Source organism: Pelecanus crispus, chromosome 4, assembly GCF_030463565.1.
Source record: "Pelecanus crispus isolate bPelCri1 chromosome 4, bPelCri1.pri, whole genome shotgun sequence".
Taxonomy (NCBI): domain Eukaryota; kingdom Metazoa; phylum Chordata; class Aves; order Pelecaniformes; family Pelecanidae; genus Pelecanus; species Pelecanus crispus.
The window spans coordinates 72,441,633-72,466,023 of record NC_134646.1 but is presented as its reverse complement, the minus strand read 5'-3'; the positions used below and the strand labels follow the sequence as shown (position 1 = coordinate 72,466,023).

Here is a 24,391-nt window from a genome sequence, read left to right as displayed (position 1 = left end):
GTGTTTATTGTGGAGCAGATACTGGGATATGGAATATGTCTTGAAGAGACTCAATTGTCTGTTTATTTTCAGCATGGGGGTTGTTGCTTGAGTGTATATTATCGTGACTCATTTGGGAAGATTAAACTTGCACCTACCAAGTTCCTAGTGCACAGCAAGGTGCCTTGAAAGTTCTTGATGGTTGATGGTAGAGGTTGCTCCTTCATTTAACCACACTGCCTTAATGAGGAGTGAATTTACAGCACCCACGGGTCCCATGCAGATGACACAGATTGGAATCTCCTACTCCAGAATATCAACACAAATTGCTGCTGCCACTGAAGTTGAGCCAAGAGAATAAAGTTATTCAGTAGCGATTTTTTTTTTTGCCACATGGCTTTGAAACACAGTGTAGTTGAGTACTGTGGCATTTCTCTGTTGTAAGGTTCAGCTGTAATTACTAGAGGCTTTCCAGATCGATATGTTCAGCACTTTAAATTTTAGATGCTAATTAAAACGTTTTTCCTATTGATTTCCTTTTTTTTGACTTTTTCCATCACAGTCAAGAGGAACACTCTTATACCCTGTCTCTGTGGAAAATGTATGGACAAAAGCAGCTAGCCACATTTGAAGCAGAGTTAGCTGGCAGTGATACAATCAGTATGGCTATGGCTAACTTTTCCTCTGATGCACTGTAAAACAATTTCAGGGTAAAATAAGTTCTGAGAAAGTAAAAAAAAATGATCATCACTGCAGCCAGCTCCTGCTAGAGAAAGAAATATATGGATTAACAGGAGAGAGGCTTTTCTGGGTGAAGTCACTCAAAAATTCAACAATTATCTCTTGTATCCTGCCAGTTAAGAAAATTGCACTGAACAGCTTTGATTATAGTGTGGAAAAAGAGAAAAGGATGAAAGATTAAAGGAGCTGAAACACAGGTTATTCCACATGGAGTTACAAACATCTGTGTCTGATCTGTGGCTTGAGCATGGTGTGCTTGCAGCTCTCTCCTGGCCAGGGCCGTGGGGATTTGGGGGCACTTCAAAGGCGTAAGAGAAATTGTTGTTATGTTCCTGCTTGCTATGCGGTTTCTGGCTGTTCATAGTCATGTTGTGATACTGTTGGCTTTATTCTGCCTTGTACCATGTTGCCAATATTCAAACTCCAGAATTTTGAACCTGAGAGCCCCAGGAGAGTGTTGCACAAGGCCATGGCAGATCCATAGCAGCCACCTATTGCTTCGTCAGAGAGGGATTAATTGCATCTAAACCACCTTTGTACAATGTATTCCTTAGACTAATCCAGGGAGGAACCTTCCCCAGCTCCCACAGCCATCTACTCTAATGTCATGCTATTTTCACTGCTAGAAAAAATTTCAAATTGCAATTGAACCCTACTAGTTCTTGTTGCATCCAGCAAGAGCACAACTAATGCCCTCCCTTTCTGCACCAGCCTCTTACCTATATGGGTTTTCTCAGTGTGGTGGGTTGTTTTATGCTAAGTCCCGGTTCTCTCATTCTTTCCTCAGAGGCTGATGTCTGTCAGTACCACAAAACTTTGTTTCTCAAAACCTTTGTATTGGGTTTGTTTTGTGTCAGCACATTGTTTTGTGATTTGCTGTAATGACTGAACTTATCTTGCTGTGAACCCTGAGTAGTGGCGCAAACAAGTGTGGTTGGCTTGAAGTTTGAGTGAAAATGTGTAAATCACAATTATCTTCAAAAGCCTGCAGGACTGCCGTCCTGAAAAACAGTCTGTGCCAATGATGCGCAGGCTGACAGAGAGCAGAAAACCATGTAATACATAGACAGTATGAGGAGAGGGCTGGAACTGTGTGAGGAGTGAAAGTGCCATGGAAATAGTGCTTAAAAGAAGATGCTGAAATGAAGGAAAAGGATGTTCTTAATGGGTTGGTGTCATTTTGAAATGGATTCAACAGGTAGGCTGAAAAATGTGGTTTTGCCCTCCATATCCTCAGTGATTCCCCTAAAAACATCCATCAGGAACAGGGATTTTGATGTGGTCAGGAAGGCTTGTGAGCACCCGCTGAGCCAGTTCAAACGTGGAGAACAGTTCCAGTTTGTGTGAAAAAAAAAAAAAAAAGGAGATTTTGCTTTGGAGGACTATATTACAAATTATTTTACTGTACCTGAGCCATCTAGTCAAGTGTAAACCTAAGGTTTAGCTGTTAAGCCCCAAAGACTCTGAACCTCTGTTATCACACACTTTTTTTTTTCTATAAACATTGTGCTACAGTATATAAAAAGATGCAGGCATCAATAGATTAATATAACTCCCCATACTACTGCCAATATAAACTAAGCAATACAGGAAGAACTTCACTATTTCAGTATTAACAAGATCATAAAAATTCATAAGGCATTAAAGGCTGCTAGTTAAGCTGTGTGAGAATTTCTGAATATGCTTTATATAGGACTAGACTGAAAATAACTCATGAGAACTTTTTTTCAGTGGCTTTTTAAGCTGCTCTGTGTTCAGCAAGAGTTATGATTTGCAGCCTATTATTATTTGGCCCTAGATTCGCACAGACAACTCGGATGGAAGTATGCTGATAGTTAGTACAAACTTTGCATCAATAACTGGGAATGAATGTAGAAAAATCCAAACCAGCTGGGAGCTGCAATCCCTCTTTGCTAGTTGTGCACAGTTGCATTTATATTTCAAGGACTAGAACTATTCCAGTGATGATTTATAGAACTTCTCCTTTCTAACTAAAGAAAACAAATCATGGAATCACAGAATGTTTGGTGTTGGAAGGGACCTCTGGAGATCATCTAGTCCAACCCCCCTGCTAAAGCAGGTTCATCTAGAGCAGGTCACACAGGACCACGTCCAGGCGGCTTTTGAATATCTCCAGAGAAGGAGACCCTACAACCTCTCTGCGCAGCCTGTTCCAGTGTTCTGTCACCCTCAAAGTAAAGAAGATTTTCCTGATATTCAGATGGAACTTCCTGTGTTTCAGTTTGTGCCTGTTGCCCCTTATCCTGTCACTGGGCACCACTGAAAAGCGTCTGGCCCCATCCCCCTGACACCCGCCCTGAAGATATTTGTGAGCATTGCTAAGATGCCCTCTCAGTCTCCTCTTTTCCAGGCTAAACAGACCCAGCTCTCTCAGCCTTTCCTCCTAAGAGCGATACTCCAGTCGCCTCATCACCTTTGTAGCCCTCCGCTGGACTCTCTCCAGTAGTACTTTGTCTTTCTTGAACTGGGGAGCCCAGAACTGGACCCAGCACTCCAGATGTGGCCTCACCAGGGCAGAGCAGAGGGGGAGGATCACCTGGCCACATTCTTCCTAGTGCACCCCAGGATACTCTTGGCCGCCTGGGCCGCAAGGGCACGTTGCTGGCTCATGGTTAAATCACTAAACTCTTCACAGATACATAAACAATTTAATTTAAAAATCTGTGAACTGGTCTGGAGAAGTGCTTCTGTTTGCGCAATTTAATAAAGTTATACTTAATACAACACGTGCAAGGAGATAGTTTACTGTATTTATGGCTTACTGCTATTAGAATATGGATTTTTTTTTTTAATCTTGTAGGGCACATAACGTAATATTTTTATATATTTTTTATATATAAAATAAACATATATTTATAAAGAACTCTGCACATGAAAATACAGATATAATTATTCCCCTAGTGTGCATCTGATTTCCATTATTCTGGGCATGGATCTGGTAACTGAATGTAATTATGCCAATAACAGGCCATTTTTCTACACATTCTCTGTTTTGAATAAAAAGATCTCTGCACTTGTAATTTTGGAAATTAATCACATAGCTGCACTACTAACCCAAGAGCAAGACTTTTCTTGAGTCTGAGATGCACATTTCTCTGTGCATAACTATTATTTGAATACATTGTAGAAGAAACATCTGAAAACAGCAATTTTCTGAAAATTAGCTGAAAATGTCTATTAAAAAAAAACCCCCAAAACCCTTTCCTACCATCATAACAACAGAAGGCATTTAAAATTCATGAGCATTCTTGATATACTGAATGTATATAAGGAATAACTGACTAATATCTAGCTGTCTAATGTATGTTTTGCCTTCTGTTTTGCATTGGGATACATCTGTTGCAGAGCCATTAGTCACTGCAGTGACAGAACTGCATTTGATCCACCAAATAAAAGTGAGGTCTCACCAAACGGGTATATGATCGCAGCGGTGTTGTCAGTGGACTACCACACCTGAAGATAAGCAAACTTTTGACCATTACACATATTTTTTTTTTCAAGCAGTGATTTTTTTCCTTGTGCTAGAAATGTTTGTAGGTGTTATTGCTATGTGTTAAGTCTGATGTGCTGAGGATGCACCTTAGGTCAGAGGGTTGCCTGGCTGGTGAGAGCCTGGCATTTAGCTGCCATTTCTGCTTCTCGCATCCCTTCACAGTTTGGTGTTTGTCTGAGAAGCTGTTGGAAACAGAAATAAGGTAGGGTTGTGCTGCTCCTTCTCCTGATGTGTGGTATGAGCTTCGCAGTCCCCCAAGCTGTCATGCACATGAAAGGTGAGCTGGCTCCTTCCAGGACAGAGGCAGCTGGAGGAAGAGCGACTCTTCGAGGCTCAACACCTTCATGGACCTTTATAACATTTGTTCTTGTGCTGCTTCGTCCTTGTTCTCCCCCAGCTAAATCCAGCTGGCAAAAATACAGACTTTGAAAGGGGTCGTGATGGTGTTACTTGATGAGGTATTAAATAAATAAAATTCAAGGTTATATTTTGGTTTTATAATGCAAGAAAATCTGGTCTCCCAGGTGTCTGCAGCTTTGAGAGAGTCAAGGGCTGGAGTTCTTTTGCTATGAAAAATATATGTACAAATGAAGAGACCACCAAAAAATACAGAATGAAGCAACTCTTGAAATTCATAAATATGAAGCACAAAAGGTCCTAGAACAGATTAAGCATCTATCATGTATCTTCTCAGTAACTTATAAGGTTTTGTCCTTTAAGTAACTGTTAAAGGACTAAACCAAGAACTTCTGCGAGGCAGAGGGAGAGGGACTGGATCTCAGATGTGCTGCCAGCAGTGACAATGTGTAGGAACCGGGTCCAACCGAATCAGTTGTCAGGAGGGCAGATTGTGTGCTGGTTGAGTTGTGTATGTAGGTCAGATAAAATATTACAGATAAACGCCCAGGGCAAATCCGTTCATTGTACTAATTCCTACAGAGCAGTTTCTCAAAGTACAAAGCAAATGGTAGAGGTGGTTTAAATTTCACTCTTTTTAGGTGGTAATAGTAATATTCTGGTTAGGTCTGTAATAAATCTGTAGGACCAGAGAGGTGGGAGATTGGTAATATCTGCTGTATCTGCTGTTTGAGGAACAAGGACCCAGACCTGCAAATTTTTCACCTTCTGACTAGCCCTCATTTATGTCCGTAATCAATTACTTTCACACTGCCGCAAGCATTTATGTGAATAGTCAATGCTGTGTAGAAGTTTTGAGTGAAATCCTGACCTGCGATGGAACGGAAGGGTAAAATGCCAGTTAGCTGCCTTCAGGATAATGCCCACCATTACCTACTTCAGATCCCATCTACAATATTTAATGGTAAAATCTCTCCAGGAACTATGCCTGGAACTCCAGAGCTGTATCAGTTTTATACTTGGCTATTTTGTCATTTTTGTTTTGATCATGAAGTGGGAGCAACCTAAAAGACATTATCCTGTGGGGCTGGAAAGAATTTTCTACTGTTGGTCTGGTGGAGCTGTTTATGGCATAATTGATCAAAAGTGGCCATCAAATAGGCATCCATGATCTAATATTGTGTACAGAAGTACTGTCAACATCTTTCATGCGAAAGAAAAAAGAAACATCTTTGCCTTCAAAATCATATTTTTGAAGTAGTCTTGAGTAGCTTAATGACAGTGAAAGCATGTATGATGTGTTACAATTTTCTATCACTTCTAAATTAAACATCAACAAAAAAAAAAGGTCTTAGAACTGTGAACGATTTTGCATTCCAGAGTGATCATCTCTTCAACACCACCTACATCCTGCATGCCAACATCACCCCCTTCATTCGGACTCCATTTCTTTGACCCATTAGTTTGGACCACAAGACTGACCCCATTTAGCAATATAGTTTGAGAATTTCTAAAATACCTACTTATTAGGCTTTTAAAATTTTAAATAATTGAAGCCAGCTGTCCTAGTTCATAGAAAATACACAAGCTTGCCAGACATGGTGGTTCTCCTCCTACTATTGCTGAATTGTTACCATTTTTTCCTGTCTTACTAACACTCATTTCTAATGCTTATTAGCCAAGGCTGTGAGCAATCAGAAGAGGCTGAAACTTGTACCATGTAACAGCTTTGCAAAATTGACTCAATAAAATGTATCAAAGCTCTTAAAAGAGCAAAGAAAGCTCAGCACACAATTTCCCAATGATTATCACTAGGCATAATGTTCCAATTTTCATCTGAAAAGCTCCCTTGTACGGAGAAAACTTTGGTGGGTTTTTTTGGTTTTTTTTTTTTTTTTTTTAAACAATTGTGAGACTTAGAGTCTGATTTAGTTATTGATTGGGAAGTGCTGGGATTTCTCCACTTCTATTGTATTCTGGGTCAGCTCATAGTGCTCACTGTAAAAATTATGACAGCATGTCTGAGCAATGATCCACATAGAGTGCTGTCTTGTCTCCATAAATTATCCATATATCTCAAAAGAAGGTGAAAGAATGATCTAATGGCCAATTATAGGCTACTCAGCTCCTCAGAGAAATTTCTTATCTCCTATTAACTGTAGCTAATTATTTCTCTTGCCTAATTTAAATTTGAATGACATCATAAATTTAAATACCTAATCCTATAAAAATTCATTAATTCTAATTTGTGCCAATGAATTCTACAGCTTTAGTTATGCATTTTTAAATTTTTCTATTAGTTTTAAATTTATTTTTAATTGCTCATTGAATAGGTCTTGAGTCATGTACTGCAAAAACAAGCCATCCGTCTTGCATCCTGTTTTCCTCAGCCATGTTTCTTCTTAACTTTTTAAACTCTCATTTTCCATTAGAAAACTTCAAATAATTATCACCTGCCTTCTCCTATGCCCCTTTTAAGAGAGGTGGACCAGCCTTGTAATACTACATTTTTCTTATGACGTCCTTTGCTATCCCTTTGGCCCTTTGTTTCCTTTGATTACTGCTGCAAAGCGAGCAGCGCTTTCATCATTAGCTCAGAGTGATACCAGAGGTGCCTTCCTATACATTTTATACTAACTAAATCAACTGCAGCAATGTCTAAGCCACTTGGACGATTTCTCAAACATGGATTTCATCTGTCAGCAGCTGCTCGGTCACAAACTCCGTCTCTTCAACCTTCTTTGTGGTTGCAGTGTTCATGCCCTCTCCAAAGTCTATAAAAAGAGTTTAATAGTGAAGCTATACCTGTCTGCAAGAGGTCCACAGGTTGCACAGCATCAACCTTTCATCCTGCTGAGAGCTGACCCCCCCACCTTTCTGCCTCTTAATACTCTTTCACTTCTCAGTTGATGAAAATGTTGTTTCTAATGACGTGCTGGTGCACCTCATCCTGGCGCGTGCTGGCATGAGAGGCAAAGCACAGCCTGTGGTGGGGGAGGTCAGGATGGAGAGGGAAAGGGAGGGAGGGTGTGGCAAAGGCTGAGCGCTTCCAACGTACAAAATGCCTCTGAGTTTCACTAGATGCTGGAAGAGTGTGTTTGGCTTAGTCCAGACTGGATGCTAATACATCCTGCTTCTTGAAGGACTTCAAATACAAATCTGTCTTCTAGTTGGATGAAAAGTTTACTGTTTTCCTTTGATGCCTCAGAAGAAAACCCAAAAGTTACCACAAGTTAAGGATAACTTTTCTATTCATAAATATCAAAGCCTATTTGACAAAAGGAAATTGGTTCTCTTACTAAATGTTAGCAATTATTTTAGCATCAATGTCCAGAACTGGAGCTATCCTGAGAAGGATTTCCCCCAGCTTTCCATCCAGGTGATTCACAAGCACATAAAAAGCTCTTGTTGACTATTAGTTACCCAGATGATCAGTCTATCACAGCTCAGTGAGTGTATCAGTTAGGAAGATAAGGCTTCAGCCAGTCAGTGACATCATATAAATTATCTAACCTTGGTTTATTGCATTGTGTTCAAGCAATATATAAATTCTTATATTAGCTATTTACCTCACATATGTTTAAGAAAACGTAGTTCTGTAGAATTTAGAAAAACTCCATTCTTTTTCCTTTGAAGAAAGTAAATTATATATAATAATGCTATCTCTCTATAAAAATGTTATATATTTTAATATATCATACGTACACACACAAATTTAATATATTAAAAAATAAAATAAAATATATATTAGCATAGTAGTCTCCACCTAGCAGTTTAGAAAAGTGCAAAAAGAAAAATTTAAGGCTGGCCAAAAGGAGACAGCCTTGCTAGACAACTTTTCCAAACCTAAGATCGTGCAAACTTTAGCTAAGTTTGTTAATGCAAGTCTCTGAGCACCATCAGAGTCTAGGTCACAACTTGACATAATATCCAAATGTCCCAATTTCTTTTATGTATGAGAATTAAAGCAGCTGAACTTTTTCCATGGGATAACATGAAAGTCTCTTTCTATATACATATGCATATATAGAGTCTGTAGAGTTTAATTCAAAGGGATAAAACCGTATGAAATTTGGATTTCAGTGATTAATTCTTGAACTCATCTTTGAAAATGCCAGCCTCAAGAGAAAACTGTATTTATCATTTTTATCATCTTTGGCATGTTTGCTTTTCCTAAGTAACTATAGCTTTACTGTTTTCAAATCTGAACTGTAAAAGTATTTATATAATTGGGTGGAACAAGTCAGAAACAAAAGGTGGAACAAATGTAAAGAGGTGAGCATTACATTTAGCTTGACTGATTTTTTAACTGAGAGAAATGAGAAAATGAAACAAAAATCAATGTCTCTGCATGGCAGCTTACATAGCAGTAGACAAATTATCTCCTACCCTTACAATGTATTGTGTTTCAGGGGTCTGACAGAGTTACATTTTGCTTTTTACCTTTTGGGAATTATATTAAGACCACCAGCAACTCCAGCAGTCTCATTCTTGGTACTGTCTTTGGTGTATGAACCAGACTACTAGTGGTCCCACTTAAACAAAAAAACCCAACAAACCACCAACCAACCAACTCCCTGCCCCCAAACTCAGAAGAAAAGCATCAGATCAGTGCTTTTGCAGCATCTGAATAATTATATTGTTTTTCAAGATTGAGAAAGCAAGCCATCGCTTTAGTATTTAAAGAAGATAAAAATGTGCAGTGTTTCCTAAGCTTAGAACACCTTTATATATACCATGCATTTCTTGGGTACATTTGTACGGTTGAAGACACTGTTGCTGACTTCTGTTGATTTCACCGATCACTGGATAAAAGTCTCCTGAAAGCTTTTCTTCTATGCTTTTTAAAAATTGAAATCCGAGGTTTAAAAGAATTTGACTGGAGTGGAGCCTTAGCAGGAAGATCTCAAGAAGGAGCTTGACCATCCACTGCCTGTGTTTCTCTTAGGTCATGGCAAAAGCGAGGTTAAAGCAGCTTAGCTTGCAAGGAAGAGGGTTGTAGTGACTCAGGTTATGCATGATTGCTTATTGAGCTGTGATAACTTGATTAGGAGTCCAAGTACCAAGCTTTTGCCATGAAATTCACCTTTTCACAGGGCTCACTCCCAAATAACATCACTTGCAGAGAGAATTAAGCATGGACCCAAACCTGATTTTTTTTAACAGCTTGAATGCATTAACAAACCTGCTTCATAGTTTGGATCTATATAGTTCAGGATTTTAGGTTGTATCTGAACTTCATATTCTGGAGTCAGGCTGAAAGAAAAAGACCGCAGGCATCTCCTAAGAATGCTTTACTCAGATTTGTTCTTCCTGCTGTGTGAGATGATGGGAGCTCTAGCAGTTTATATGGCAACTTCTGTATGAAAAAGCACATAAAAATAGTCAAAGGGAAGAAAGCAAATTTCAGAGAGTTGTTTTTGGTGTTTCTTTTTTCATTTTACTCTGAAGATGAAAATTGTCCCATATGGCTGAACTACTCACATCTTCCCCCACTAGAAAGCAGATCCTTGTGGAGTGAAAATTGGCTTCAGAACCTGAAGTATGAAATAAAATTTTTTATACATATTTCAGATCTCAGGTTTTGCATGTCTTTGTAGCAGAAATAGTCATTTGACTGAATTTCTCATCAGAAAGTAGAGCTTTAGCAACTCAAAGTCATCCATTGCAAATGACAACTTTCTGCAAAAATGCCTCACCAGATTCAACAATTCTTATGCACAGTTATTACTACTACTAGCCAGTTTTAATAATTCACCTCTCATTGATGTCTATATTTTTATTTCTAAAGCCCAATATAAACATATGAAAGAATGAAGTGTAGAATCTGATTTGAGAAGCAAAATGTAAATAATGCTCAAAAAAATATACAGTTTCAGAGATGATTTTCTTCCCTGTAACTCCCAACCACCCAACCATAGTGTCCAAAATTGACTCGGGTCATCCAGACATAGGACTGTACAGTCTTGTACTGGGACATACAAAAACCCATGCAATCGTACAATGAAACTCGTACAGCTGTAGATACTCAGATTTACCCAGAACAAAACCTGCATCACTTTAGTTTAATTCCAAAGGTTTATTTTGCAATCATTGTTCATGGACATAACTGATCACACACACGTAACCCACTTGCGGTACTCGTACAAACACCATCTCGCAGTACCTCAACCCAATGTCACAGACAGGAAAAGAGAACGTGGCACCATGCAACACTCACTGACAAACACATGGGCTGTAGACTATTTGATACATTCAGCAAGAAAACCAAATGATAAATTGCTGGTATTTTCCACTTTGTCCTCTCATTGCTGGAGAAGCTATAGCAGCATAACAATGGAAAAAAACATTACGGAACAACTTGAAGAACAACACAAAACTCTTGTTAGGGTCAGAGATGAGAAAGTTAATGCAGTACCAGCACATCTGAAGTTTCCTCAGAAACTTCCACAACCCAAGGCAGTGGAGACTGCAGCCACCTTCCCTGGCCAGTGAGCAAAGCACCTGCACACACACACATCTGGAGACTGGAATTCCTTTTCACCCGTATCATGGGCTGGAGCAAACTGCTGGTGAGATGTGCTACCACTGTCCCATGGCATACCCAGCGTGTAGCAGCTCTCTTTGCAGTTGCACAGAAAGTGCGTGCCTGGAGTGTGCCTATCTCAGGTAGGGCAAGAGACGGGCAAACGGGGTTGCCGAAGAGGACACCCCTCCCTCCCCTGTTGTTAAATCGTACAAGCCCCTGAGCTGTGATAGGAAATTCTATGGAACCATCTCTTTACCAACACATTCAGAGCTGAGCTCCAAATGCAACTGTAAGCAACTGTAAGCTGATTTGATCTTGCTGCAGAAGTCCAATACAACTGCTCTATCAGGCCAAGAGGATATTTTATTGAAGATATCCAATGGTAACATTATCAACATGTAATGCCTGTAATGTACGTTAACGAAAAGCACTAAGTGCTAAATTGTCCTAATTCTAATAATAATAATGGTTTCCAATCCTGCCACCTTGACTCAAATCAGATCACATCATACCATGTTAGCAGCCCTAACTGCAATGTAAGGTAATTCTCAATCTGAATGAGAGGGTCTGAACTTGCCAGTCTCGCCCTGCATGCAGAAGAGGAAGAAGTTCTTCCTGAAATTGTCTGGAGGGGTGGCATTCAAGCTCACTTTTTACACAGCCATTCACTTAGCAAGCCTCATGTAACACATGGAATAGGCAACTAAAGCCACTGAAAGATGACACGTTCATTTGCTATATATATATTTTTAGAAGTGGTTGTTAGAAGACATCTTCTTCAGTTTTCTCCATAGTATTTGATTAGCTTTCTATATATGGTTATCAGTTGGTATAATCCTGATTCACTCTGTTTCTTAACAGTAGCACCAATACAATAAATCTGCTTTTTCATTGTTAATTCTCTTGCTCATATATATTTTAATTTTCTTATTTGTTGCTGTACCTCTATCCCAGTAAAATAGCATAAATCCTGGCATAAAGGCTCAGATCAATTTTCTTCTATTACCCAGTAGTGAAATTTCCTTATTAGGTCAGCTTTCAGTGTGTGCAGTAAATACGCCACATATAAATAAATCACAGTATAAAACCATATACATCATTTAGTAGTAACAGCTGAACATTATGATCTCCGATTTTGATTAACAGTATAATTTACAGTGTAAAACAAAACAATAAACAGCTTATCACTTGGGGAAATCTGAGAAAAACAAGTATTGGAAAGCAATTCTCCATTGTGTGTGTGTATATATATAAATATACACACTCATATATTTCTATATTTGGAATATATTCATATATATATGAATATATTTTTTTTTTCAAAATACCCCCAAATTTATGAACTTCTGGATTAGTAAATGTAACTTGTGGAAGCAGCTGGCTCTACCTAATGCTTCACTTGCTTCTTGTACCTTACTCCTAACTGACAGCAGCTCTAAGACTTACTGACTTTTCATATAAAACAGCTAACTACTTAATTTGAAAGTGCTTATTACCCCCTCAGCATCCAGGTACCTAGAAGGATCAAGAAAAACTGTTATTAAAATTACAAACTGGAAAGATGATGTTCATAAAAAAAAAATCCGATGTGGAAGGGAATGGATCACCTAACCCCCAACAGCCTGCTGAGTCTTTCACAAAATTAACCAGACTCTGAGGACAGTTTTACAAAGCATTTAATAACTTAGAAACTTATTAATGTGAACTAGGTCTGGAGCTTCAGAATCTAATGCCCAAATGAAAATTAGTGTTTAAATAAGAAATAGGCACCCAAATTCCTCTGGAGATCTGAGTGTTAAGAAATGACATTTATTGGGTCTCAGGGAAATTTTAGCCCCTAAGACTTGTTCTAAAAGCAACTTGAAAAGAAAAGCAAAAAAACAATCAAAAAAACCCAACCCTTGGAAAACTTGGTGTTCGATTTTTTTTGTTATGCTACACTCTACACGTACCATCAGAGTTCTTTCACTTCACCATGAGGTTTAGTTTTCTTTTAATATTAAAGCTTCTACAGCTAATTTGAAAAAATAAAATAAAAAAAAATATATCCACAGAAATGCAGTGCCAGCAAACCCAGAAACTAGAGACAGCTCTATTACTAGCCTATCAGGATTTACAAGAGAGACAAGGAAACACATCGGGAGACGGTGCTCCCCATTTATGAGAAGCTGGGAGATGCTGAGACGAAGCAACTGAAAGTCAAAATGGCTGGAAAAGGAATGGGAGGTTGGGGGAGCATCACAAGTCTTCTTTCAAGTCTTCAATTCTCACCTGCAACTTTAATGATGTATTGGGAAATGTGGAGAAATGAGAGCCGGTATCATTTCAGGTTCGCTTGCATTGATTCTTAGCAGATCCCTGCTGGGATCTCTCCCCTTTTCCCTGCCTCCTCCTCCTCCCCGGTGACTGCACACGCACCTCCCCGTGAGCATACAGGGGTGCTCAGCCAGCTGCTGCTCACAGCCCCTGCTCCCCACTGCCACTTTGCTTCTCCGAATCTCTATTCCCCACCCCCCTCACCACATCACCTATTTCACAGCTGTCCATGGAAACTCCGGCTCTTATTTATTTAATCAGCTGCCGCTACTCCAGTCTCATTTCCTCAACCATCACCTTAGCTGCTAACAAATTCATCCATACTCACTTAAAACATATTGAAGGAGTTCATGCTGTCACATAAGAAAAAAAAAGTTGTGTGTTGCTATAAATGTACTGAATGAAAAGAGCATGTTTTCCCCCATCTCCCAAAAGAGCATCCTGGGTTTACACAATCCCTTTTTTGGTTCCCCCGTTGTCCACCGAAGACGTGAAGTTTGATTCTTGTTCTGCACCCGATTTCCTCTCCCCTGGGTAGTGGTTCATTTCTTGCATTTCTAAAGATACTTTATTCCTTTTGGCAAATGCCTGGCTGATCTCATTAAATGTCTTATGTTTTGTTTCCGGCAGGACAAAAAACAGGTAGGTAGCGCCCGCAAAGCAGATGGCAGCAAACACTAGGAAGCAGTAGGTCTGTAAACCACCCTGCAAATAGAAAACAAAGGAGAAGGTCATTATAAAAGGGACAAAAGTCAGAAGAAATGCAACATTGGGAATAGTTTGAAAGAAAAATCAGGTGGTATGGAGCAATTTTTAACCAAGTACAGTAAGTGCTGGCATTCATTGCAAGTCAGAGTGCTTAGAAGTTCATAAAAATGCATGAATCTTTAGTTCTTCCAACACTGCCTGTGGCCCATCGATGGAAAAGCAGGTTCCTGGCAGAGGCGCGCAGATCTGAAATCTGGGCGACGCTGGGAGACAGCAGACTGAGTTCAGGCACTGCGGGTGTGAGGAGAGCAGGTGGCAGCAGGGCTCCTGCTACGTGCACGGCTTAACTGAGCCTTGCGCTGCCGCCGTATTTCTGGAAATGAGGCAGATGTTTCTCCAGGTTGCTCTGCATGCTGCCTCGCAATTTCTAGGTACAAAAAATGAGGCATGCTTTTGCAATGCTGTGCGCCTGTACACAACGTATAGGAAAACTGCCACAGCCAGGGGCATCTGCATCATAGTAGTTACCAGCTTTGAGATTTGCCAAATAAACAAGGGAAAAAAACCAAATGACAGACATTTGTATTACTGCTAAGGTTATGGGAGCTTACAGCAGGAAAAAATCCATAAAATGCATGTCTTTCGTGCTAGAGACTAGTGTAAGAATTAACTGAAAACTAAGCACAGGATGTATTTGAATGTTTTGCATTTTACTTCACTGTAAAAAAAAAAAAGAGTATAGACACAAAGAAGTTAATCTATAAACTGATTATAAAGGCTCAAACCAACTAGTAGGAGTTGCACGTCACTGAAACATAAGTATTTCTTGCCTGGTGGTTATTAGATCATTTAGTAGCTTTCAGTTATGTTTCAATAGTACAGTTTTGAAAAGCATTTGATAATTACAACATTGACAGCTGTGCTCTGTTGAACTAGGAAGAGGTTTGGTATTATGGCTCCAGTGAAACCTGCCAGCCTTTGAGGAAACCTCCCTTCCGCCTCTATTGATTCACCTCACTCTGTGTCTCAAAACCAAATGTCCAATGAACACCGATTTTTGACTTGTTTTTATTAACAAGGCTGAATTAAACCAAAAGAGGTATCTCCAGCTCCAAAAATAGGGCGACCTTTCTGTGGTGCCTCGCGTGAGGTCATGAACAGTGAATACGAGGAGCGCTGGACCCCTCACGCATCACTCCAGGTGTTGCAAGGCAGAGGTTACCCCAGGGAAAATCACTCAGGATGGAGGAAGCAAACATGGCTTCCTATATATACACATATTTACAATTGCCATTAAAGGCATGTATCTGAAACAATTTAGACACAGCTAGACAATGACGTAACCCTGACTTTCCACATTTTTCTGACACACTCCCATCATTGTTAGTTATACCAGTCCTACACTGCAGGCTGGTTAAGCTCCCTGCTTTGGGGCCTCAGGGTGTACGCAGTTCCTAAGACTATTTTTATGTTTCACTTGCTCAGTATACATCATATATGGTGTGGAAGAAGAACATGAATTCATGTGCGGAACAAAAAAGAAAAAAAGAAAAAATCCCTTTTCTGCAGCTGCTTTTTAATACCAGGGCTGATTGCCAGCCTGCCTAGCCACAGTGTTTTCCATGGATAATTCATTACTTAGTTCAGCCCTTCAACTCCTGTCTGTAATAGGAAAAGCTGGAAAGTGCATCCTCTGATATTGACTATGGACACTTGAGATCATCAATACTTTTTTTGTTAAATCCTAGAAGCACGAACTCCTGAGCAACCTGACAATCACAAGCCAAAGAGCGCGGGTGATGAGAGGGGAAAATATTCTGTCATGGGAACAGATATGACTTTCAAGCTCATACAGAGGCAGAAGCAAATGGATTTAGTAGACAGGAAAAAATAAACTTCACAGTGCCTCATAAATCATCCTGTCATGTTAAGAATTCAAATTTTGCATCTGGATCTTCTGCATTTGAAACTGTTGTTCAGCCAAATGGTAGAGCTCCAATCTGGAATCATGTTTTTCCCTTTTTAAAATCCTCATTAAACTAAATCTTCTCTGTGATGAAAATGAACTGTTAATGCCTAGTATGAATAAGCCTGCCAATCAGATGCCTCAAGTTGCCTGTGTCTCTTGGTGGTGTAGCCACAACTTTGACCCACCTTTCTTATTCCTGTTTACTTCTTTGCTGTCCATGATCTAAATTAGAGTTTATTATCTTCTTTGATTCATGTCTCCTTAAACCTCTTCTAATTGAACTAAACACTCTCATGAGTACATATTTTATTTGCAATTATTTTACATAATGTATTTACAATTATTGGTAATAAACTTGCTCTCCTTAATTTCTGCAGATCCCTTTAGAAGTAGCCCCCAAGGACCTCCAACTGAAGTTCCACAGAGAATAAGACAAAAATTATTTTATTATAAATCCTACAAATGGGATTGTGGGAAGAGACCAAGACTTTGCACTCCTTGTGTTCAGCAGGATTAGCACAACAGAGCCCTAATTCCCAGACAGGAACACGGCAGGGCGATCACAAAATGCCCTTTTCTCACCAGCTAGTCTTCAGTCATAATATTTCCTTAAAGCTGGTTATTATTTTACACACACAGGAAAGACAAACACTCACATTCATAAGCCTTTCGCAACTCATTCAGAGTTCAACTCATATCACCCAAACCTGCACTTGGCACAGAAGAATGTCACGTGTCAAATTACTTGCTACAAGCATGAAACCTTCTACCTGCTCCGCACACTGATAAAGGACGTAGGACAGAAGTACAGGATAACGTGGAAGGAAAATGTTAAATCCTGAATCTTAATAGACACCCTTAGTAGGACATGGATGGAATACAGCTCAGCCTAGATGTTTAATTCATTTTTATCCATTTCTGATGTATGCTGAATTGGCCGGTGCTGGAGGAAAGATCTGAGGGGTGGAACAATTAATAGACTGGCCACAGCGTATCTGATGTGCCCATCAAGGGATCCAGAAGGTAGGATAATGTGCTGGGAAAAGGGTAAATGCTGAATTATTGAACGATGGCTACTACAGAAAAGGTACTGATAGACAGATCTGACAGGAAAATGGATCTGTGTCTTTCTTACATGGAACTACTATACTTTCTCTTATTTATATTATATTACATATTATTTATATTATGCCCATCAAGCCTGTATCTCTCACTTACTCTTTGACATCTGTAATCTCCAAATCATAGAATCATACAGTCATAGAATGCTTTGGGTTGGATGGGACCTTTAGAGGTCATCTAGCCCAACCCCCCTGCAGTGAGCAGGGACAGCTTTAACCAGATCAGGTTGCTCAGAGCCCCGTCCAACCTGACCTTGAATGTTGCCAGGGATGGGGCCTCTACCACCTCTCTGGGTAACCTGTTCCATTGTTTCACTACCCTCACTGTAAAAAATTTCTTCCTTATATCCAGTCTAAATCTATCCTCCTTTAGTTTAAAACCATTATCCCTTGCCCTGTCACAACAGGCCTTGCTAAAAAAATTCTCTCCATCTTTCCTGTAGGCCCCCTTTAAGTACTGAAAGGCTGCAATAAGGTCTCCCCACAGCCTTCTCTTCTCCAGGCTGAACAACCCCAACTCCCTTAGCCTGTCCCCGTAGGAGAGGTGTTCCAGCCCTCAGATCATTTTGGTGGCCCTCTTCTGGACCTGCTCCAGCAGGTCCATGTCCTTCTTGTGCTGAGGGCCCCAGAACTGGACGCAGCACTGCAGGTGGGGTCTCACCAGAGCAGAGCAGAGGGACAGAATCACCTCCCTCGACCTGCTGGCCACGCTGCTTTTGATGCAGCCCAGGATACGGTTGGCTTTCTGGGCTGCAAGCACACATTGCCGGCTCATGCCCAGCTTTTCATCCACCAGTACCCCCAAGTCCTTCTCCGCAGGGCTGCTCTCAATCCCTACATCCCCCAGCCTGTATTGATACCAGGTGTTGCCCTGTCCCAGGTGCAGGACCTTGCACTTGGCCTTGTTGAACCTCATGAGGTTCACACAGGCCCACGTCTCCAGCTTGTCCAGGGCCCTTTGGATGACATCTCGTCCTTCTGGCGTGTCAACCGCACCACTCAGCTTGGTGTCGTTCTGCAAACTTGCTGAGGGTGCACTCGATCCCACTGTCTATGTCATTGATGAAGATATGAAGCAGCACTGGTCCCAGTTCGGACCTCTGAGGGATACCACTTGTCACTGGTCTCCATCTGGACATCCGAGCTGTTGACCGCTACCCTCTGGATGCGACCACCCAACCAATTCCTTATCCACTGAACAGTCCACCCATCAAATCCATATCTCTCCAATTTAGAGAGAAGGATGTTGTGGGGGACTGTGTCGAAGGCTTTACAGAAGTCCAAACAGACAACATCCGTTACTTTTCCCTTGTCCACTGATGCAGCCACTCCTTCATAGAAAGCCACTAGTCTCTATCTGCTATTTCATTCCTTCCAACTTGCTACAGACAAGACCTCTATAGAGACTGCAGCTGCCACCCTGGAACTAAAACCCCAGAGCTTTGCTTATCTTGGGCTGGGGTGGGAGTAAAACACTGAGGAAAAATTTCAATTAAAGTCTTTGGTGGCAAAGCACAGATACTCTGCAACTCGGTATATGCGGCCCAATGGACATGGTCTCAAGATCCTTTACTGACATGTGCATTCTCAATGATATGAGAATAATGACAACATATATGATAAAATTTGAAAAGGTAAATATTTTTCTATACTTCGTGACATTATTTCACTAACTATATGGGCTAGATGCCTCAGTGTTCAAAAACTGAATGCTTTTATCCACCTGAAAAGTAGTCTGACTCTTAAAAAATACCATATCCAAACAGCAGGGTTAAAAGAGGAAGGGAATGGCGGAGGAAGAAACAAAAGCAAACAAATTCTCAATGGAAATTTTAACTAAATACAGAATAAATTCAAGGAAAGTATGTGGTTTCTGTTATTTCTCAGCTTTCCCACGTAAGGACGGGTTACGTCCTTACACTCAGGTCCTAGCAGCAGCAGTGTCAGCTCTGGCCACGCAGGAGGCACTGAGCCAGCCCCGTCCATAACCCCCTGCCACATCCACTCAGGCAAGTCTCTTCAGACTGCCTGCACATTCTGAGGTTCAGAACAAGCTGCCACCTTCACCAATGTGCTTCTCTTCCTCCAACACCAGACAGGCTTGCCAGGGCTAGGAACACATTTCTTTAGCAATACTTGAAGCCAGGCTTTCACATACAAGGTTAGAAACCAAAAAGAAGGAAGACAGAGGAAAGCACTACAATAGTCCATGCTCTGTAGCTGTTTCCCCCTCACATTTCTTCAGTACGCCCTCCTACGTGAACACCCAGGGTTCAAAGTCGCCCAAAGTTTCAGGTGGTTTCCTAAATAACAACGGCTCTGTCTCTTAATAGGGCCATAGATATTCGTTCAGAGTCAAGGTCAGATACACAGGCAAAAGTCTTTGAAAGGCCAGGCTTTCTGTGGGTTACTGAAGGTCACCTGCCCTCCCAGGTGCACAGGAGAGGGCAAGAGAACAGCAGACACGCTTACTGATGCAATCTCCAGAGGAAAACATGTTGTATACCTACAGTCTGTTCCTAGTTAGTCAGCAGCCTAATAAAACCCCTGCAAAGCAGGATTTACATTGGATTTTTTTCAAGGCTGGGGAGGGCTGTTGCTATACAGGATATTTAAAAGTTAAGCATAAACTTCTAAACTCATCACCTTCTATTTTCATACCAGCTTTCTAAGGAGGCTATTTAAAACACAGCATTTATGAAAATGTCCTGCCAGCTGAATCTTGAAATACTCATTTTTATCTTCTCTTCTCTGCAGCTGATCAAGGCTCTGTATTTGTCAAAAAGAAAGGAAAAACAGGAAGCAATTCACCTAAGACACACATGCCATTACCACAAAAAGAATCAAAGTCGAAGGACTCAGGCAATTCCCCCAAATCAGATTCCAGGCATTGCAAGCCATCAAACCTGACTTTGAGGGTGAGATGTAGCTGCATAAGCAAGGTGTATGAATAAGTAGGTGCAGGCCAGCCACATTTTCTTAAGCAAAGAGGTTAACAAACACATTCCCAGCTTGTGTAGGGCAGCTATAGACATTAGGCAGAATGTACAGGCATTTCCTCCACCTCTCTTTAAATAAAATGGTAAAGAATACTTAATTTTTACCATTATGAACAGACTTAAATTTCCCAGATTGAATGAGCAAAAGAGCTGATTTTTTCAAGCTAAAAAGTAAACGGAAACAAATAAACCCCTGACATTGAAATTATCACATTTCTGGTTTTGATTAAAAAAAAATTAACAATTTGCTACTTCTAAAGTCTGCTAGCTGGGAACAGTCTTCCTGCTAATAGCTTACATGCTGTGAACACAGTAGTCTGCAAAAATATAAAAGCAGCTGAGTAGAACATCATCACGTGCTATTTAACAATGGCTGCTTACTGACAACTCATTCTGTAGCAAAGGTTAAATTCTAAGCAGGACTGTGATACTGAAAACAGGAAAACAGATATTCTAGGGCAGATACAGCAAAATAAACGAGCAAATGAACAAATTCTGAATCAGATTTAGGAAGCTTAACAAATTAATATTTTTAAAACAGAACTTTTGGCTCTTCCCAGCAAATGCCAAAATGTGATTCTAAATTCTCAACTTGCAATGTCACAGCCCCTTGGCACTGGCAATGGGTGCTTGTGTTTGGAAGTTGCTATGAAGATTAGAGTCATGAGATGGGGGTCAAACTGGATTTTGAAGTTATGAGGTCAAATGATAATGGTTAGATATCTTACTAAAATGATCAGCAGCAAACCAGTTATTCATGTAGACGTTTGACTTTACTTACTTTGCTTCAAATTAACCCACTGAAACAAATGGATGAGACAGTTTGTGTCCTCTACCCCTTGTCCTTCTTCAGTTTCAGACATAATTTAAGGTTCTGCTGAAGGTGCAGGACAATCAAGAAGGACAGAGCACTAAAATATAATGTATGAAATATATTTCCTAAGTAAAAAATAGAGACATTTTCAGACATGAACTGCAATTTCAACCCCAACCCTCACACATTCGCTACCTCCTCATAAAAAAGCTAACAGATCCTTGTATTTTATACTTGAAGTGGGTTGCTTCTAATTAAGAGCATTTTTTCTCATATCTAACCTTCTGATAGCCTACCTTTCATTTTCTTATCTTTGAGGGGAACTTCAGCCATTTCCCTTAATACAGATGCACTGTAGTTAGTTTAAACATCAGATGTATTTGAAAAAGCTTAAAATAGCTTGTCTGAGGGAATCTATGTTTAGGCTTCTGTGCACACCTGCGTTACTGAAATTCTTGTACTGCATAATAGAAAAAGTCAAGGGGTATTATTACACAGTAATGAAATAATAAGGAAAACCAAAGGACAATCTTGCTAGGTAAATGAATCTTCATGCATGAGAAGAAGAATCTCAAGTGTAAAAATGAGGAAGAAACAGAGCAGAAGTGCAGGAGAGCCTCCAGTAACAAGTATAATGACTCAGAAGTATTACTTCACAGGCAGAAATAAATTATTTTCTGAAAGGGGGAAAATAAACACACATAGAGGTCTTTGCATTGTACTAGTAAGCAATGTGAACTAAGGCTACAAGTCTTGTAGCATCTGTATCCCGTGTGATACTGAGCTCCATCTGGATCAGAGATCCAAGCAGGTTATTTTTCAAGACACTTTAACTAGTCTAAAAATAAAAGAAAATCAAAGTTTACCCAATTTCTAGCTAGTGACAATTTGTACTTTACTTCTTTCAGATGCCTTCTACCCTACTGTAAGTAAAAAGCTTACATGAAGACAACATATGAAAATTCAAAGAGTACTGTCTCAGAGTTCCTCACTTAAAAACCCAGCTAGTAAAAGTGCTCGCTATTCGGGGGACATAATGTCCACCCAGCTATTTGTTCTTCTTTCCTGTCATCTCAGCATCTGCCTCTGCCTCTCAGCATCAGCATCTGCCAATCAAAGCGCCAACCCTGATCTCCTATGCCAGGGTACAAGACTTAGACCTCCACCCACCAGCTCAGAAACTGGGCACAATCTGACTACAGCGGGCTGCAATGAGCTGCACATCTACGGCTCTGTCCTCATTTTATTGCCCTTATGCAGAAAGATTTGGCAAACATCAGCACTCAACGCCAAGGATTTCTTCATTGAAAAGGCATTTCCCAGCCACAACTACAGAGGATATAGGCAGCTTTTCATAATAAATATTTAAAACTGATCTTTTGTCACACACTATTTACTATATAATCTCCTTCATATCCTTCTTTTCTCACGCTCTTACACTCTTCATTGTTTTAATTTTCTGAGAACAAAGATATTAATAGGATTTTTTAGTTATTTTAAAGGTTTTCCTAATATTTGCTATGGCTCAAAATACACTATCACCTTGTTGGCTCAACCTTCCTGTGAAAATGCACACCATTATGGGAGGGATATTAATGGGGTGTGACAGGACAGCCCCAAAACTTTCATAGAATCATAGAATAGTTTAGGTTGGAAAAGACCTTTAAGATCATCCAGTCCAACCATTAACCTAACACTACCAAGTCCACCACTAAACCAGTTAAGGGTAGAGTAATAATGAATTCCATGTTTCCTGGCTTGGTGGCTGGATTGTTTTTTTATGAAAGTAAAACTAGGAATCATTAAGGTTGGAAAGGATCTCTAAGATCATCATTCCAACCATCAACCCAACACCACCATGCCCACTAAACCATGTCCCAAAGTGCCAAAGTCTACCCGTTTTTTGAACACTTCCAGGGATGGGGACTCCACCACCTCTCTGGGCAGCCTGTTCCAATGCTTGACCACTCTTTCTGTGAAGAAATTTTTCCTAATATCCAATCTAAACCTCCCCTGGCACAGCTTGAGCCCATTTCCTCTCGTCCTGTCGCTAGCTACTTGGGAGAAGAGACCAACACCCACCTCACTACAACCTCCTCTCAGGTAGTTGTAGAGAGCGATAAGGTCTCCCCTCAGCCTCCTCTTCTCCAGGCTAAACAACCCCAGTTCCCTCAGCCGCTCCTCATAAGGCCTGTGCTCCAGACCCTTCACCAGCTTCGTTGCCCTTCTCTGAACACGCTCCAGCACCTCAATGTCCTTCTTGTATTGAGTAGCCCAAAACTGGACACAGTATTCCAGGTGCGGCCTCACCAGTGCCGAGTACAGGGGGACAATCACCTCCCTGCTGCTGCTGGCCACACCACTCCTGATACAAGCCAGGATGATGTTGGCCTTCTTGGCCACCTGGGCACACTGCTGGCTCATGTTCAGCCGGCTGTCAACCAGCACCCCTAGGTCCTTTTCGGCCAGGCAGCTTTCCAGCCACTCTTCCCCAAGCCTGTAGTGTTGCATGGGGTTGTTGTGACCGAATTCCATTAATTTTTCAGCTATTATTGAAGCCTGCCCCAAATCTAGTGACTTGTTTGTCCATTATAAAAAGCACATAATTTTCCATTGCCAGTGAACTGGACAGGAATTACAGGTGTCATTTCAGTCAGTCACTTCGTTTCCCAGCCTGAAAATTCAGGCACCTATCTATAACTTAAGCTTTTATGCAAGACTTCGCTAAGGTCTGAGTGTTCATCTCTGGAATGTATAGCACAATACATACCTGCTTTATCAACATGACCCAATTTCTACTTACAGGGAAACAATGCAAAAAAATAGATGATGGAGGATAGATATAACTATTATGACTTTGTAAAATCAAGCTGTTTTTTTATAACTGGACAAAACATTCAAACTGCACAGTGACATTTATTAGTCCCTGCAAAAATGAGCTATTCTGCACTATTGCTCTGCCAGACAGCTGCAAAACATCTTGCAGTTTATTACTATTATTGCCTCAGTCTTGCTGCAAAAATGCTGCAAGAGAATGATGCCTTTGTATCCCATTTTGGGATAACATAAGTTTCTCCTGTAGCAGAGGTAAGAGGGGAAAAATCCCTGCAGTCTTCAGGGACTATAGGTAGGCCTGGCAAGATGAAAAAGAGGTTCCTTCCATTTCTAAATAAACCTCATTTAAGTCCTTTCTTTTTCCTAGGAAACCATAGCAGCAATTCAGTTCTTTGTCATTTTGATAGGGAGGCTACATCATTTTCTAGTACAACCATGCGGAAAGACATGAAGACCTCCATCGATCACTTCCCTAACACTTCTAATGATTTCAAAACTGTCTCTTTCCT

The 24,391-nt window shown here is 40.5% G+C and overlaps 1 protein-coding gene across 3 annotated transcripts in view; it reads right to left on the bottom strand.

Annotated features, from left to right (window-relative positions):
- Positions 1-13,883: 13,883 nt before the first annotated feature.
- Positions 13,884-24,391, bottom strand: part of SLC2A9 (solute carrier family 2 member 9) — a 115,702-nt gene continuing 105,194 nt past the window's right edge. For all 3 annotated transcript variants that reach the window (XM_075709113.1, XM_075709114.1, XM_075709112.1), the window contains exon 12: positions 13,884-14,141. In XM_075709113.1, coding sequence (XP_075565228.1) covers positions 13,884-14,141 — 258 coding nt within the window. The remainder of the gene's footprint in view (positions 14,142-24,391) is intronic.